This window comes from Magnolia sinica, chromosome 2 (genome assembly GCF_029962835.1).
Source record: "Magnolia sinica isolate HGM2019 chromosome 2, MsV1, whole genome shotgun sequence".
NCBI lineage: Eukaryota > Viridiplantae > Streptophyta > Magnoliopsida > Magnoliales > Magnoliaceae > Magnolia > Magnolia sinica.
Genome location: NC_080574.1, coordinates 135,159,240 through 135,172,421, shown reverse-complemented (window position 1 = coordinate 135,172,421; position 13,182 = coordinate 135,159,240). Strand labels below are relative to the sequence as shown.

At 40.4% G+C, this 13,182-nt stretch overlaps 1 protein-coding gene and 1 long non-coding RNA gene across 2 annotated transcripts; both read left to right on the top strand.

The window, feature by feature from the left end:
- Positions 1–4,860: 4,860 nt before the first annotated feature.
- Positions 4,861–5,837, top strand: LOC131237779 (uncharacterized). The gene is made up of 3 exons (XR_009167416.1): positions 4,861–5,338; positions 5,438–5,666; positions 5,760–5,837. It is a non-coding gene; the product is annotated as an uncharacterized LOC131237779 (long non-coding RNA).
- A 985-nt stretch (positions 5,838–6,822) lies between these two features.
- LOC131237778 (uncharacterized) lies at positions 6,823–7,941 on the top strand. Its single transcript, XM_058235756.1, has 2 exons — positions 6,823–6,853; positions 6,949–7,941. Exon 2 carries the CDS (start codon positions 7,063–7,065, stop codon positions 7,579–7,581), a length of 519 nt encoding a protein of 172 aa, XP_058091739.1. The 5' UTR covers positions 6,823–6,853; positions 6,949–7,062; the 3' UTR covers positions 7,582–7,941.
- The last annotated feature ends 5,241 nt before the right edge of the window (positions 7,942–13,182 follow it).

Genomic DNA, 13,182 nt, shown 5'->3' with positions numbered 1-13,182 from the left:
TCGAAAAACCAGTAAGAAATGTCTGATTTTGGATTAGATTTTGTGTAGGCCACTGATGTTTTGCTTCCGCCATCCATCCTGTGTTTAACGGTAATTTATGCATGTCCACGTACATAAAAGAAAAAGTTAAGCTTGCCAAAGGTTATGGCCACCCCCTGAGTGAATGGACAGTTCAGATCATCCATTTGGATGATGTGTGGGGCCCACTGGCCAAAAAATGGTTGGACAACGTTGAATGCTGTCCCCATGAGGAAGAAGGTCGGGCCAGCCGACTTTGACCAAAATTTCTGGTCTGGTGCACGGCTTGAGCACCCACGCTGTACATGTGTAATGCACATGTGGGTCCCACGGTGATGTATATGAGAGATCAGATCCGTCCAAGCTGGTTGCCATATAATTTAAATGGTTGACACCAAAATTGAAGTACTTCAAGATATCAGGCGGGCCCCAGATTGACAATTTGTGGGCTGATCTGTCCGTTGGGCCATTTTCACAAAGATCCAATGGGTGATTTTCGACGTGTATGGTTAATTTATGGTCCTTAGGCCATATATAAAGTTTTGAGCCGAACAGATGGTGGAAACCCTGTGATCTTGCGTTCTAGATGGTTTTCAGTCTCGTTTAATGTAAGCGGCTTGATTTTCTCGGATATCTGGCATGTAAATCCTTTGATCTCGGTCCCTTGGAGTTCGTCCCTTGCCTTGGTGACTTCGGAGCATTAATTCCATACTTTTAATACCCATTTTCCGTCCAAGCTCCTAAACACACCTTGCAGCACAAACACGATTAAATCAGACCGTTAAACAGTACCATGTTTATAAATTCAGGCAATAACTGGAGTTTAATATGCAATATTTGACCCTCAACATTCTCCCTTCCCATAGGGCCGAGGATAATCTTTTTACCATCTTTAATAAAGATAAATAGGTTATCCCACTCCCTATGTGTAGCATTAATATTATTTTGCCAGGGTTGACCAAGTAACATGTGGTAAGCTTCCATATCGACCACGTCACATATTACTTCATCCTTATAATATTTACCAATGGAAAAAGATTACGACATCGTTCAATTACCTCTGTTTTGTTGACCTCCTTGATCCATCCAATCATGTATAGAGATGAGTGTCTTTCTGTTTTCAGCTGTAGCTTTTCCACCATTATTTTTGACATGAAATTCTCATCGCTCCTGACATCGATGATCATGTTGCAGACTTTTTTGTATGTAGTGCACCTTATTCGAAAGATGTTGTCTCGCTGTAATTCTATTTCTACCTTTGGCATGTATAACGGCTTCCTCATAATCGAAGTGGTGGCCTGTGATTTACCATCATCTGATGGTGCTTTGTAGAAATTGGGGTTGTGTCGTACAGCGACCACAGGCAGTTGAGCATCACTTTGAGCTCGGGGCGGAATTAGCGCATCCGCAATATGGTTGAGGGTTGCCTGCAGCCCTTGCATGGTCAACTGACTATCCCAGTGGAAAGCTTCCATTCTTTCCAAAAGATAACGAATTCCTGGATCACCGTCCACAGGATTTTGATTCATACCTTCATTATTTGTCATCGGCTCGAGGGGAATCCTCGCTCTGATACCAATTGACGCAGGGATGAACGTGATGAAGATAACTACTCTGAATCCACGGAGCTTCTCTGGACTCCTCACAGAGACTTCTCGAATCCACGAAGAAAGCAAGCAGAAAATAGAAATAAATTCGAAATTGATTAATTGATCATAAATAATTGTCTAATGTGTTTCCTTACACCATTAATATAGAAAAAAATAAATTAAAATTTGTAATTACCAAAAATAGCAAAATTATAACTCTAATAAAAATCATAATTTTAATAAAACTCTTCTAAGGCCTAATTTCTAAAAATAAAAATTGCAAATAAACTTTCTTTAGAAGAGTCCTAGTATAACTAAAAGTTATTTCTAAAATGAAAGAAAATCTAAAACTCTAAAAATATTTAAAAAATCGAAATTACTAAAAATAGTAAAAATTTTCTAAAAATTCGTTTTTGAGCTGAAAGCGCACGTTTTCTGACAAAACGGACAGATGCGACCCACCTTGTGGGTCGGTTCACCTCGGATGGCCCGTTTCAATAAAGATTGATAGGTTGTATGCCCCATAACAATACCTGGATCAAAAGTTATGGTCAATTCATGGTCCATCTTCTTTTGGCTCAACCATGCTGGGAACGTATCTGTGACACGTTCTACATCAACTTGCCAACCTGAATCATGGCCTAGCTTACTCTGTTTCTTGGAATATGTTGATGATGAAGTGTGAATATATACATCTAGTATCTTGTTTCCAATATAGCAACTTGTCATGTGAGTCTCGAATAACAAGTGGTTGATGGGAACTGACAGTGGGTGTAGTAATTAGGTAAAAAAAAAACAAAAACAAAAACTGCGAGGTGTTTTATTCTGTTTTATGTGAAAGATCCTTGCATGTCTATTTTTTTATCCATTTTTTTCATATTCCTTTTCCTATCTTTCTTTTGACTCTCTTGTTTGAAGAATTAAAGGACTGAATTCTCTCCATGGCATGTTCTTTATTTGATCCGATTTGATTGGTTCCAAACGGAGTTTTGATTGGATGCATGGATTCCTGTGAATTTTGCGATAATAATTTGGATGGTGGCGTAAAAAGCATGGCTTTCTTTTCGAATCTATTGCTCTTTTGTGCAGATTTTTTTAAAATTTTTTTTAAAGAACCTAGCTCGTGGTTGGTTTGTTTTGATTGGATTTGAATTGAGTTTTGCTCGATTCAAGAAATTATGCATGAAACAGCTAGAAGGCATGTAGGTCTTTTTAAAAAAAAAAAAAACAAAACAAGTTTGATTGGATTTGAATCGTATTATGTTCTGATTCATCGGCTCTTTGTCAATTACATATAAGAGCGCTCTCTTTTGCTAATCTCTTTTTGCGGTGCAAGGTTAACAAAATCCCCATTTCAATTGGTTTGATTTTATAGGTTTTGAACTGGGATTTGGTCAGATTCATGAATGCAATTTTTTATTAGTTTGGTGGGAGGAGGGGGGTGGTTGACTGAGCTATTTACCACTGTTTACTCCTAAAAAGCTAAAGCACTCCGTATGTTTTCTTGGTTTCATGAAGATTGGGTCTGCGTGCTGTTAATATTTTGTTGATAGCTCATCTTTCAAAAAAAAAAACTTTGTTGATACAATTGGTGCATTGGATCATGATGATGTTCAGTTCTGGTGCATCGGGTTATGCTTGGAATCCTGGATCTATACTGAATGGACTCAGATGGGATTTTGACTTGCCAAGATATGAGAATAGTGCTGGTATATCTAGGGATATTTGGTACAATATTTTCTGTTTGTACTTCAATCGTGTGCATTCCAACAAATTATTTATTTTTCATCTCAATCATTTATGTTGCTTGCACTTCATCTCAAATGTACAGTTACAACCTTGCTGTATATGAATTTATGTTAATATCCAACTCCTAATTTGTTTTTATATTTTTGTAAGGGGGTGGTCTAGTTGTGTGGAAAACACCAATTAAGACAAGGGTCTTTTTACAGAAATTGAATGTTCCATTCTTCATGTGGTTGGTTGGAACTCAACTATCACGAACAAACCTTTCCACAAATGATTGATGTTTACTCCAACCATATCCATTACATGTAACCAAATGGAGATTGCCCTGATTTTTTAGGACAGAGTATGCTTGCCATTTAGGACTACTTTGTAAATGGCTAGGATCATGCGTTCATGTGCCAATGACATCCTCTTAGTCAGAGATGTGATTCTGTCTGATGTTTCATGTCTCATGCTTTGTATGATATAAGCAGTTTAGATGCCATTCGTCATCTTCATCAGGTATGCAAGCTTCATTTCTTTGTGTTGGAGTTGGATATTCAAAAGTCCGATTACTCCTAATTTGCTGTTATATTTCCGTAGTTTCAAGTTACGGGATCTACTACTTTGATTAAAAGGCGAAATTCTCCGCACACAGCCTACTTTCAGTTGATATCCAGGTATGTACCGCATCTGAACTTTAAGCCTGGTATTCTTTTTGGTATTAGAAGTAAAAGATTAAGCTTATTTGCTTACGAAGTGGTCTACACTTGCATTGATTTACATGCATGTCATCTATGTCATGTGTACAATTTTCTTTTAAGACCCATCTACAGTGGGTCCATATGATTTAGTTTGAACTACATGCATGTCATCTATGTCATGTGTACAATTTCCAGTACAAACCAGCATACCAGGGAGCATGTTCCATTACAAGTCTGGTAGTTAGAACACAAGAGAAGTTTCACAACTCATGTAAGAGGTTTGTTCTATTACATGTTTAGATATTGCAATAGATAGGTTGAGACTTTAGCCACTAAAAATAGAATAGGCTGAATGACCAAAATCATCTTAGTTGACGGGCTGCCGTTCTATTGGGAATACCCAAATATTTTTCATATTGAATATTTAAAGCTTTTGGCTATGCAATTGGCGTGGGTACTACTTTCTTTTTCAAAGTAAAAGAGCCGAATTTCACCTGATCACATAATTCAAGAGATCTTAGCTGTTATCTTTATATTATATAAGGTGAGAGACATGGTGGTATAAATGGTTTGATAGAAATCCTTCTCATTTATTTACTGTGAATGGGCACTCTAACTTTTAAGGGGAGGATTGTGACTTAGCTAGAGAAGAACATGCATTAGAACCAACTCATTCATTAAATGAACGGCTACATTCTCACCCCGAATCCTAAAATTCAGACTACCCTACACTGTGTGGTCCCGTTGTGATGTAAGTTTTTTAAAACTTATAAAATCCATCAAGGTAGGTGCACATTTGGATCTAGAATGGACAATGCAGAGGAAGAAGAGAGGGAAAGGGCTATTGTCATGCAAGCGATGACAGCTTGTGTAGCAGCTGTAGGAGAATACTGTCGTGTATATATGTTCAGACAGCCAGCGTGACACAGAGATGATGAATGGGCGAGGTTCATCAACTCTATCATTCGGGCGACAGAAGTGGATTGTATAGCTCAACTTAGGATGAGTTGAGATGCTTTCTTTGAGTTGTGTACTACACTTCGCAAGAAGACACATTTGCGTTACACCCGTCATGTCAATCTTGAAGAACATGTGGTTATGTTCCTTTGTACAGTTGGCCATAATGTTCGCAATAAGGTCATAGGGCACAGATTTATTCGATTCGGGGAAACCGTTAGCCGTCACTTCAACAATGTTTTGGATTCTATTGTATCATTATACCCAGAGTTTGTTAAACAGCCAAGCTCAGAAACACCACCCGAGATTCAGACGAATATCAGTTAGGCTCCATACTTTCAGGTATTCATTTCAATGACAATCAATGTATATGTACGTTGCTATACTCATACCCTGAATAACAAATCCGACCCTAAAATAAATTTAACTCCATGCATATAGGACTGTGTTGGTGCAATTGACGGGACACATATACTGGCTCTGGTCCAGTCTGCAAATCATGCGAGCTTCCACAATAAAAAAGGATTCCTCTCACAAAATGTATTCGTGGCATGTTCATTTGACATGAATTTCCTTTACATATTAGCCGGTTGGGAGGGTTCAGCCTCGGATGCGCGGGTGCTGCACAATGCTCTGACCCGATCAGATGATCCATTACATGTCCCGCATGGTACTGGTTATATCTCTCCTAGATTACCCATCCATTTCATATTCACAAAATATTCGAATGTCCATTTGATGGAACATTCATTTAAATGTATAGGAAAATATTATGTTGTCGACGCTGGATATGCGCATTCACCAGGTTTTATGGCTCCATATCGCGGTGTGCGATACCACTGAACCAGGAGAGCGCCTGCGAATATGAAGGAGTTGTTTAATTACCGACATGCACAATTACGTAATGCAATCGAGCTTTGTTTTGGTATAATGAAAAGCAGATTTCCCATATTGAAGACGACCATTCCGTATGAGTTTCTCACACAAGTGAAAATTGTGTTCTACATAATTTCATACGATCCGTACTTCAGTCTCGTGACGATGGATCTTTTCCTGTAGAGGAGAGTAACCCAACACCTTATGAGGTGTCAACAAATGACGAAAGGCAATAGTTGCTACGCGTTACTCAACAAGAAAAGGATGTTTGGAATCATGTGTGGGATGATATTGCTGCTCGAATGTGGGCAGATGCGCAACAGAACAGTAGGAGGAGATAGTCAATTTACTTTTACTTCTCCCTTTTGCAATTTTACCTGCAAACCGAACAATACTTAAATCCTCGTAATATTTATTACTTAACTATGGAAATATAGTTGTGTTGCACATGGATGCACCATATTTTTGCTCCACAATGTCTCATGTTCTCAGCAGAAGAAGATTGAATTTGTATGTAATTAATGTGTACTTGACATGTGCTGCATAGGTGATATGGCAGACCCAAGGTCTAATGATAATTCAACACCAACACAGTCACTGCTTAGGACACTTGTGATGCCGACGCGAAGTTCACCACGTAGGAAGACAGTCAAATCCCTCGCTGAGCCTCTGTCTCGAACGGCTAAAATAAAATGGAGTGCATAAATGGATCAAGTGCTTTTCGACGTCCTACTATAACAGGTTGCTTTGGGACGTAAGGCAGATAATGGTTTCAAGAGGGAAGCCTACCAAGTAATAACAGAAGAGGTCATGAAGCGTACGGACATACCTGTCAACTGGCAGAATGTGCAGAACCGTCTAAGGTATTACAAGCGTGAATATATTGTCGTCAGGGACATGCTAACAGCTAGTGGATTTGGATGGGATAATGAGCGCATAGTCGTTACAACCCCTAATGAGGTCTGGGGGGATTACCTGAAGGTATGATTTATATAAATGCATCATCCATCGGACATTCACAAACCCATCAATCAAATATATTTCTCCTAACTTATAACTACATTTTATGGTTGCAGTCTCACCCGCGTGCTACACATCTACGCGGGAAAAGGATTGAGAGAATCGATGACCTTGCGGTCATTGTCAACTCCGATCAAGCAACTGGACGATATGCGTAAGGAAGTACGATTATGGCCACATCATCCTCTAGGATTCAGCGAGATCTCAATGAGTCCTGGAGAGACGCTGAAGATGATCTGGAGGATACCATTGACCTCTCTCAAGACCACATAGCGGACTCGTCAGGTGGAAATTTTTCCTCAGATACTCCAGCGATGAGAAGACGTGGAACCCGTGGCACTCCTAGTCTGACTCCAGAGTCTGACTGTAACCGAGATGGGGGTGCATCAAAGCAACGTATGAGGCCTCCTCGTCCTTGCGATGTACTCGGCATCTCCCTTAATACCGTTGCAGAGGCTATGCGCGATTTTGGCCTCGGCAATGAGGTAAATCATACTACAAAGGTACTTGATGTTCTTGAGGAGGTGCAAGGGTTGACCAACTTGGAATTTATCGAAGTTGGGCAACTGTTGAGCAGGGACGAGAAGCTGGCATCATTTTTTATTAGTCTTCGACCCGAGAGGCGCGTTGAGTGGCTGAGGAGAACACTCCGCGAGAATGATGTTAATGCAGTAGTTGGGTCGGTCTGACATGCTCTTACCCGTCGTTATGTTGATCTGTTGTTTTATGGGACTGTAATAACTTTTTATATGCTGGGGACTGTTTTTTTTTTTTTTTTGGATGTTTGGATGACACAATTGGTATATCGTGTATACCAATTTGATAGGTGTGGTAATAGACTGATTTTCTGGTTTAATATATTTTATATATGTTCCGCCACATGCTTGTTGCTTAGCACATTAAGACAGATGGAGCCACACACGTCGTATGGATGAAGGGTAGGTATTATTAGTTATTTGAAATTCAAATCCTCTTATCGTATTTTTGATTTATTTGTCATATAACAAATTTCAGTATTTAGTATATGCACATTCAGACTTGCTGCACCTTGAACATGGTACTAATATACATTTCAATGCAGATGACAAAGGAGAAATACTATGTTGTTCTCGTAGGCTGTCGACCAGGCATTTATCTGACATGGGACGATGCTAGGCTGGAGGTTGAAGGATTCAGCGGAGGGAGACACCGGGCATTCAAGAATTGGAGGGAAGCGGTTTCCTGCTGGGAGAGTTACTTCGGTGGGACTGGTGTACAATTGCGGCTTGCAACAGAAACTCATGCGGTTCATGTTGCTGCACAGTTAGACGAGGTCGACATCCATCGTTCGTCAACTTCGTCTATCCATCAGTCGACTCATAGTAGGGTTTCCAGGTCCACGACGACTGATGATCTTGCTCCATCTCGTGGAGAGAGTTTCTGTGGACTTTTGATTGGCATTCTCGTTATTTTCTTCGCTCTGCTTATCATTATTAAATTCTAGCTGTAGAGGTTCTGTAACATAATGAATATTATTTTTTGGTTCTCTCTTTTTTTTTTGGGAGTTTGATTGTATGTTTCCCTAGCTTTCTTTAGCTTTATCTCAGATTGTATGGTTTTTTTAGCTATCTTTCATTGCAAATCTACCTAAGATTGTATGGGTTTTTATATATGCAAATTGTATTATTTTTTTTTGGAGGGAGTAACCCTCATACATCATGGTGGGGCCCACATTAGACCATTGTAGTGGGAACGGATTGACTACTCCCCCTAACACCAGCCATTGGCTGGTGATCGGTGCTCCGTGGGGCCTACCGTGTGTGTCATCCATGACGTCCATATATTTTTATATATCATTTTATGATATGATAAAAAAATGAAGCACATCTCAATCTCAGGTGGACCACATTACAGGAAACAGTGTTGAATGAATTTTGACCATTAAAAAAGTTTTGGGGGCCATTAAAGAAACATGGATTTCAGGATATTTATTTTTACCCTTCATCTGGGTCTTCTTGACCATATCAATAGATTGGATGTCAAGTAAACAGTACAGTGGGCCTTAAGGAGGATTTTAATTGTTTATATCCCACAATATTTTCTGTCCTGCGGTGTGGCCCGCCTAAGATTTATATCCCTATCATATTTTGTATCAAGCCCTGAAATGATTTGTAAAAGTGGTGAATGGATGGTATGAAACACACACATCATGGTGGGGCCCACAGAGCACCGACCACCAGCCACAGGGCTAGTGTCAGGGGGAGTAGCCAATCCCTTTCCCATTGCAATGGATGTCAACCACATGCTCAAAATCCTGGGATGGGATCTGCCCGCCCAAACAGAGTGAGTGTAAATTTGGAAGGGATTGCTGCAATCCCATGGCTAACCAAACAGGCCCTATATGTACATTCCGTGGGATATGGCCCACATCCCATGGACGACCCAAACAGACCCACCATTTCCGTCCTGGGATTGGTCCATCCCAAGGGATTCCCAGCAGTCCACTGACACCGCCATCATTACCTTAAATTTGATCCCATCCCTCCTAATACCATGGGATCTGCCCGGCCAAACAAGCCCTTAGTGTGAATCCTTGCTTTTGCTCGGGTGGTAGACTCTCAGGAGTTTCAACACCAAGTTAGGGGTTCGAGTATCCATAAGGGGTGAAATTCCACTAGCATGGGTGTGTGGGACAGGCTAGGCCAAATTTTCTTAGGCCATAAGAGGCTAAAATCCCATCAACTATCAATTTGCTTCATATTCCATGTTTATATCATGTGTTAAAAGTTCTTACAAAGTTTCTTATGAAACAGAGCAAGCACAAATATATGGCATGCTCACCTATGCATTTGTGCATATGCTTGTTTTTGCACACTGTCATGGGCCTAAAATCTGAATAGTTCATGTAATGTAGTATCCTATTAAATCCATAGCAATGAGAGATGCAAATTAAGGGAGGAAACTATTTTCTTTTGCCATTGCTTGCTAAGATTTTGGATTAGGGTAAAAGTTGGCCTAAGAAGTTTCATGGGGTGTTGCATAACATGGACTGTTCAAATTTTGGACTCATAAAACGTGTGATGAGTTTTCAAAAAGTTCTAACAAGAACTCACGGGAACCGTGCGCAACCAAGCAAAGGTAAAATGAGGTCAAGCTCTCCCTAGAGTGATCTACGTCAAACATCCACCCCATCAGTAAAATGCACCCTTCCACGGTGGGTTTTAAACCAAAAAAATTAGGCCAATTCATGACTTAGGAGTTGTTTAGCTACATGGATTTGGGGGGCTTTGAGGGGATTTCAAATCCATTACTTGTTTGGCACCATAAAATTACTGGGGGTTTAAAATCGACCATGAGAGTTTGGATTATATCTAAAATCCTTTCAAGAGTTTGGATGGGATGGATGTGTCACCCAAACAACCCTGGTGCAACCACAAAGACACATTGAGAGTTTATTCTCTAAGTTAATCATATAAGGGCCTTGATTCAACCAAGTTTATTCTCTAAATTAATCATACAAGGGCCATGTTTCAACCAAGCACCTTCATGTGAGTGGCCCTTTATTATCTTCACCACATAAAAGTGTAAGAACTCTATGTAGTGGGCCTTACTGATCAATGGTCTGAACTGTACTCTAGTTGGACGGTTTGATTGAGTTAATCAGTGGGCCCCACTTAAGGTGATGCACTGCGTAGTCTATTTGCACAACACTGCGTATTTGGGATGGAATGCTATAGCTTTACGCAAGGCAATTTGAGTCGAACTAGCACACAATGATGTGGAGTGTGGGAGAGAGTTTTGATGGGTTTTAAACTCCCTCTCCACAAACTCTATATAAGGGAGCTAGGTCCTCGATCCTACACCATGGCAGAAATCGAGTCCCATCTTTTGAGTTGCAGAGAGGGCGTGAATGAGAGGAAGATCCTAAGCTCTATAGATATTCTAGTATTCTTATCTTGCTTCCATGGCGTCACATCTAGGCACGCTATTGAACACTTAATCCTCATGTCTCATGCACAGACAAATCCGTGGGATAATTCCGCATACAGGTTAAGTCCCACCAAAAGATAATGCGAGGCACACTTGATTCTAAAATCAAAAGGGACTTGGTTACTCTTGTCCATGTGAGCCTGAGAAGAATTCTCAGGCCCATTTGAATTCAAAAGTATCAAAAAAAAAGGGCATGGGCCTTCTCTTATGCACTTGAGCCCGCAAAGGAAGGCTTGACCTCACCTTGATAAAATACATATAAGGATAAAAATCTGATGTGGGCCTTTCTACCTTGATTGGGCCTAACCACTTTCAAGGGAAAAGAAAATGGAGCATGAAAAGAAAGAGAGAGACATGAAAGGAAAATGGAGAAAAGAAAGATGTGGACCAAAACGAACCTTGGGTCCACCCGAATGCACATGAGACCCTAGACTTTGCTTTGAAGCCATTTAAATGCATACCCTTGGCATCTCCTAAAAACGAAAATTTTCCAGGCGGGCTTGATATACATAGAAAAATAACATTTGTACGAATAAGATGGGAGTGAGAAAAGAGGGAATAAACAAAAGATAGAATTGGAGCTTGAAAGTACTCCAGCCTACTTCACCACACCCCTTGGTGCTTGGGCTAGACTTGTTTTTCCTAGCCTCTGGTGGGAGAATATATTCCGAAAGAATAATTGTTGCTCCCAAATTTGAATACCTAACCTTTTGCTCTGGTACCATATCAAATAACCACTCGTTCTATAAGCTCGAGCCATTAGAAAATGGTGTATTAATGTATTTTAAGGACTTAACACTCCAACAAAAAGAAAGAAGCACCCGAGAGAAGTGAACCAAAGGGAGGAAATGAATGGAGAAATCAAGAGAAAGATGGAACTCACCTTGATCAAACTTGGAGAGAGCTTTAACCTTGTTGTCCTAAGACTTCCATGCCCCTTGTAAACCAGCGAAGAGAGAAAAATGGAAAGGAAAAAATAGAAGAATCTTAAGAGAGATAAAAGAGGGAAAGAAATTAGTGCTCGAACAAAGAGCAAATGGGGGTGTGATTTATAGGAAAAGGCGGAGTACCCTATTTAGATAATTTTATAGTATGGACCCAAAAATGAAGTATATCCAAATCTCAAGTGGACCACATTGAAGGAAACAATGTCAATTGAACGTCCTACCATAAAAAAAATTTTGGGGCTATAAAAGTTTTGGATCAAGATGATTTTTATTTTATTTTTCCTTCATCTAGGTTTGTATGACCTAATCAACAGATTGGATGTCAAATAAACAGTACAGTGGGCCTTAGGAGGATTTTAATGGTGGATATCCAATCACTATTGTTTTCCTCTGGTGCGGTCCATGTGACATTTATATTTCTCTAATTTTTTGAATCAAGCCCTAAAATGATCTGTAAAAGTCGATGAACGGCATAGATAAAAGACATACATCATGGTGGAGCGCACAGAGCACGACCACTAGCCACCGGGCTAGTGGCAGGGGAGTAGCCAATCCGTTTCCAGAGGCTTCTGCCATGCATGATCATCATGGCCATGTTCGGGCCTGTTATCTTTTACCTGGAACAGAATCGGGTCCAGCACTTTGCAGATGGGGCTTGGACGGAACTTTGGCCCGGCCCCGTTGACAGCCCTCAGGCACTGGTAAGCCCCACGACAGTCATTAAACATAGAATGAAGAAACAGAAAACCAACGGTAAGTCCGTAAACCAGTTAGCATTTTCCAGACCGTAGTGCCTCGCAGTGAGACATCTGTAGTGGGGCCCACCGGATGAACGGTTCTGATTGCAGAAGAGGTTCCAAGGACTACAATTTAAGATACTCCTGCAGGTTAACTCAACCCATCCTCACTCCACATCACCCTCGCCACTACAACCAATAGAATGGATTTATATACCTTCATCTTATCCACAAACATTTCCGAGATGAGAGGCGGACATGAGACAACAGCAGCAGGAACTGGACTTACGGTCCTATGATAGTTTACCACCATTTAAATGATGGTGGTGACTATTCAAACGTACATATGGCATAGTTTTACAGAAATCTAGACCGTCCAAATGGATGGTAGGATGGAGCATAACCGAAAGTTATACTAAAAAGATGATGGCAACCATTTCATTATGCCTTTTGGAATTGGACCATTTTGTTCATTTGATAGCCAGTAATGGATAGTGGGAACGGCTTGATCAATGTTATTTTAAAGTTATCATCCATCCACAGCATTCCCCACAATTTGGATGGTCTGGATGATCGTAAGGGAGAACGGTGGTGAACTCTCAGAAGAGTCTAGCCGCAAAGAAGAGTGTGTGTGTGT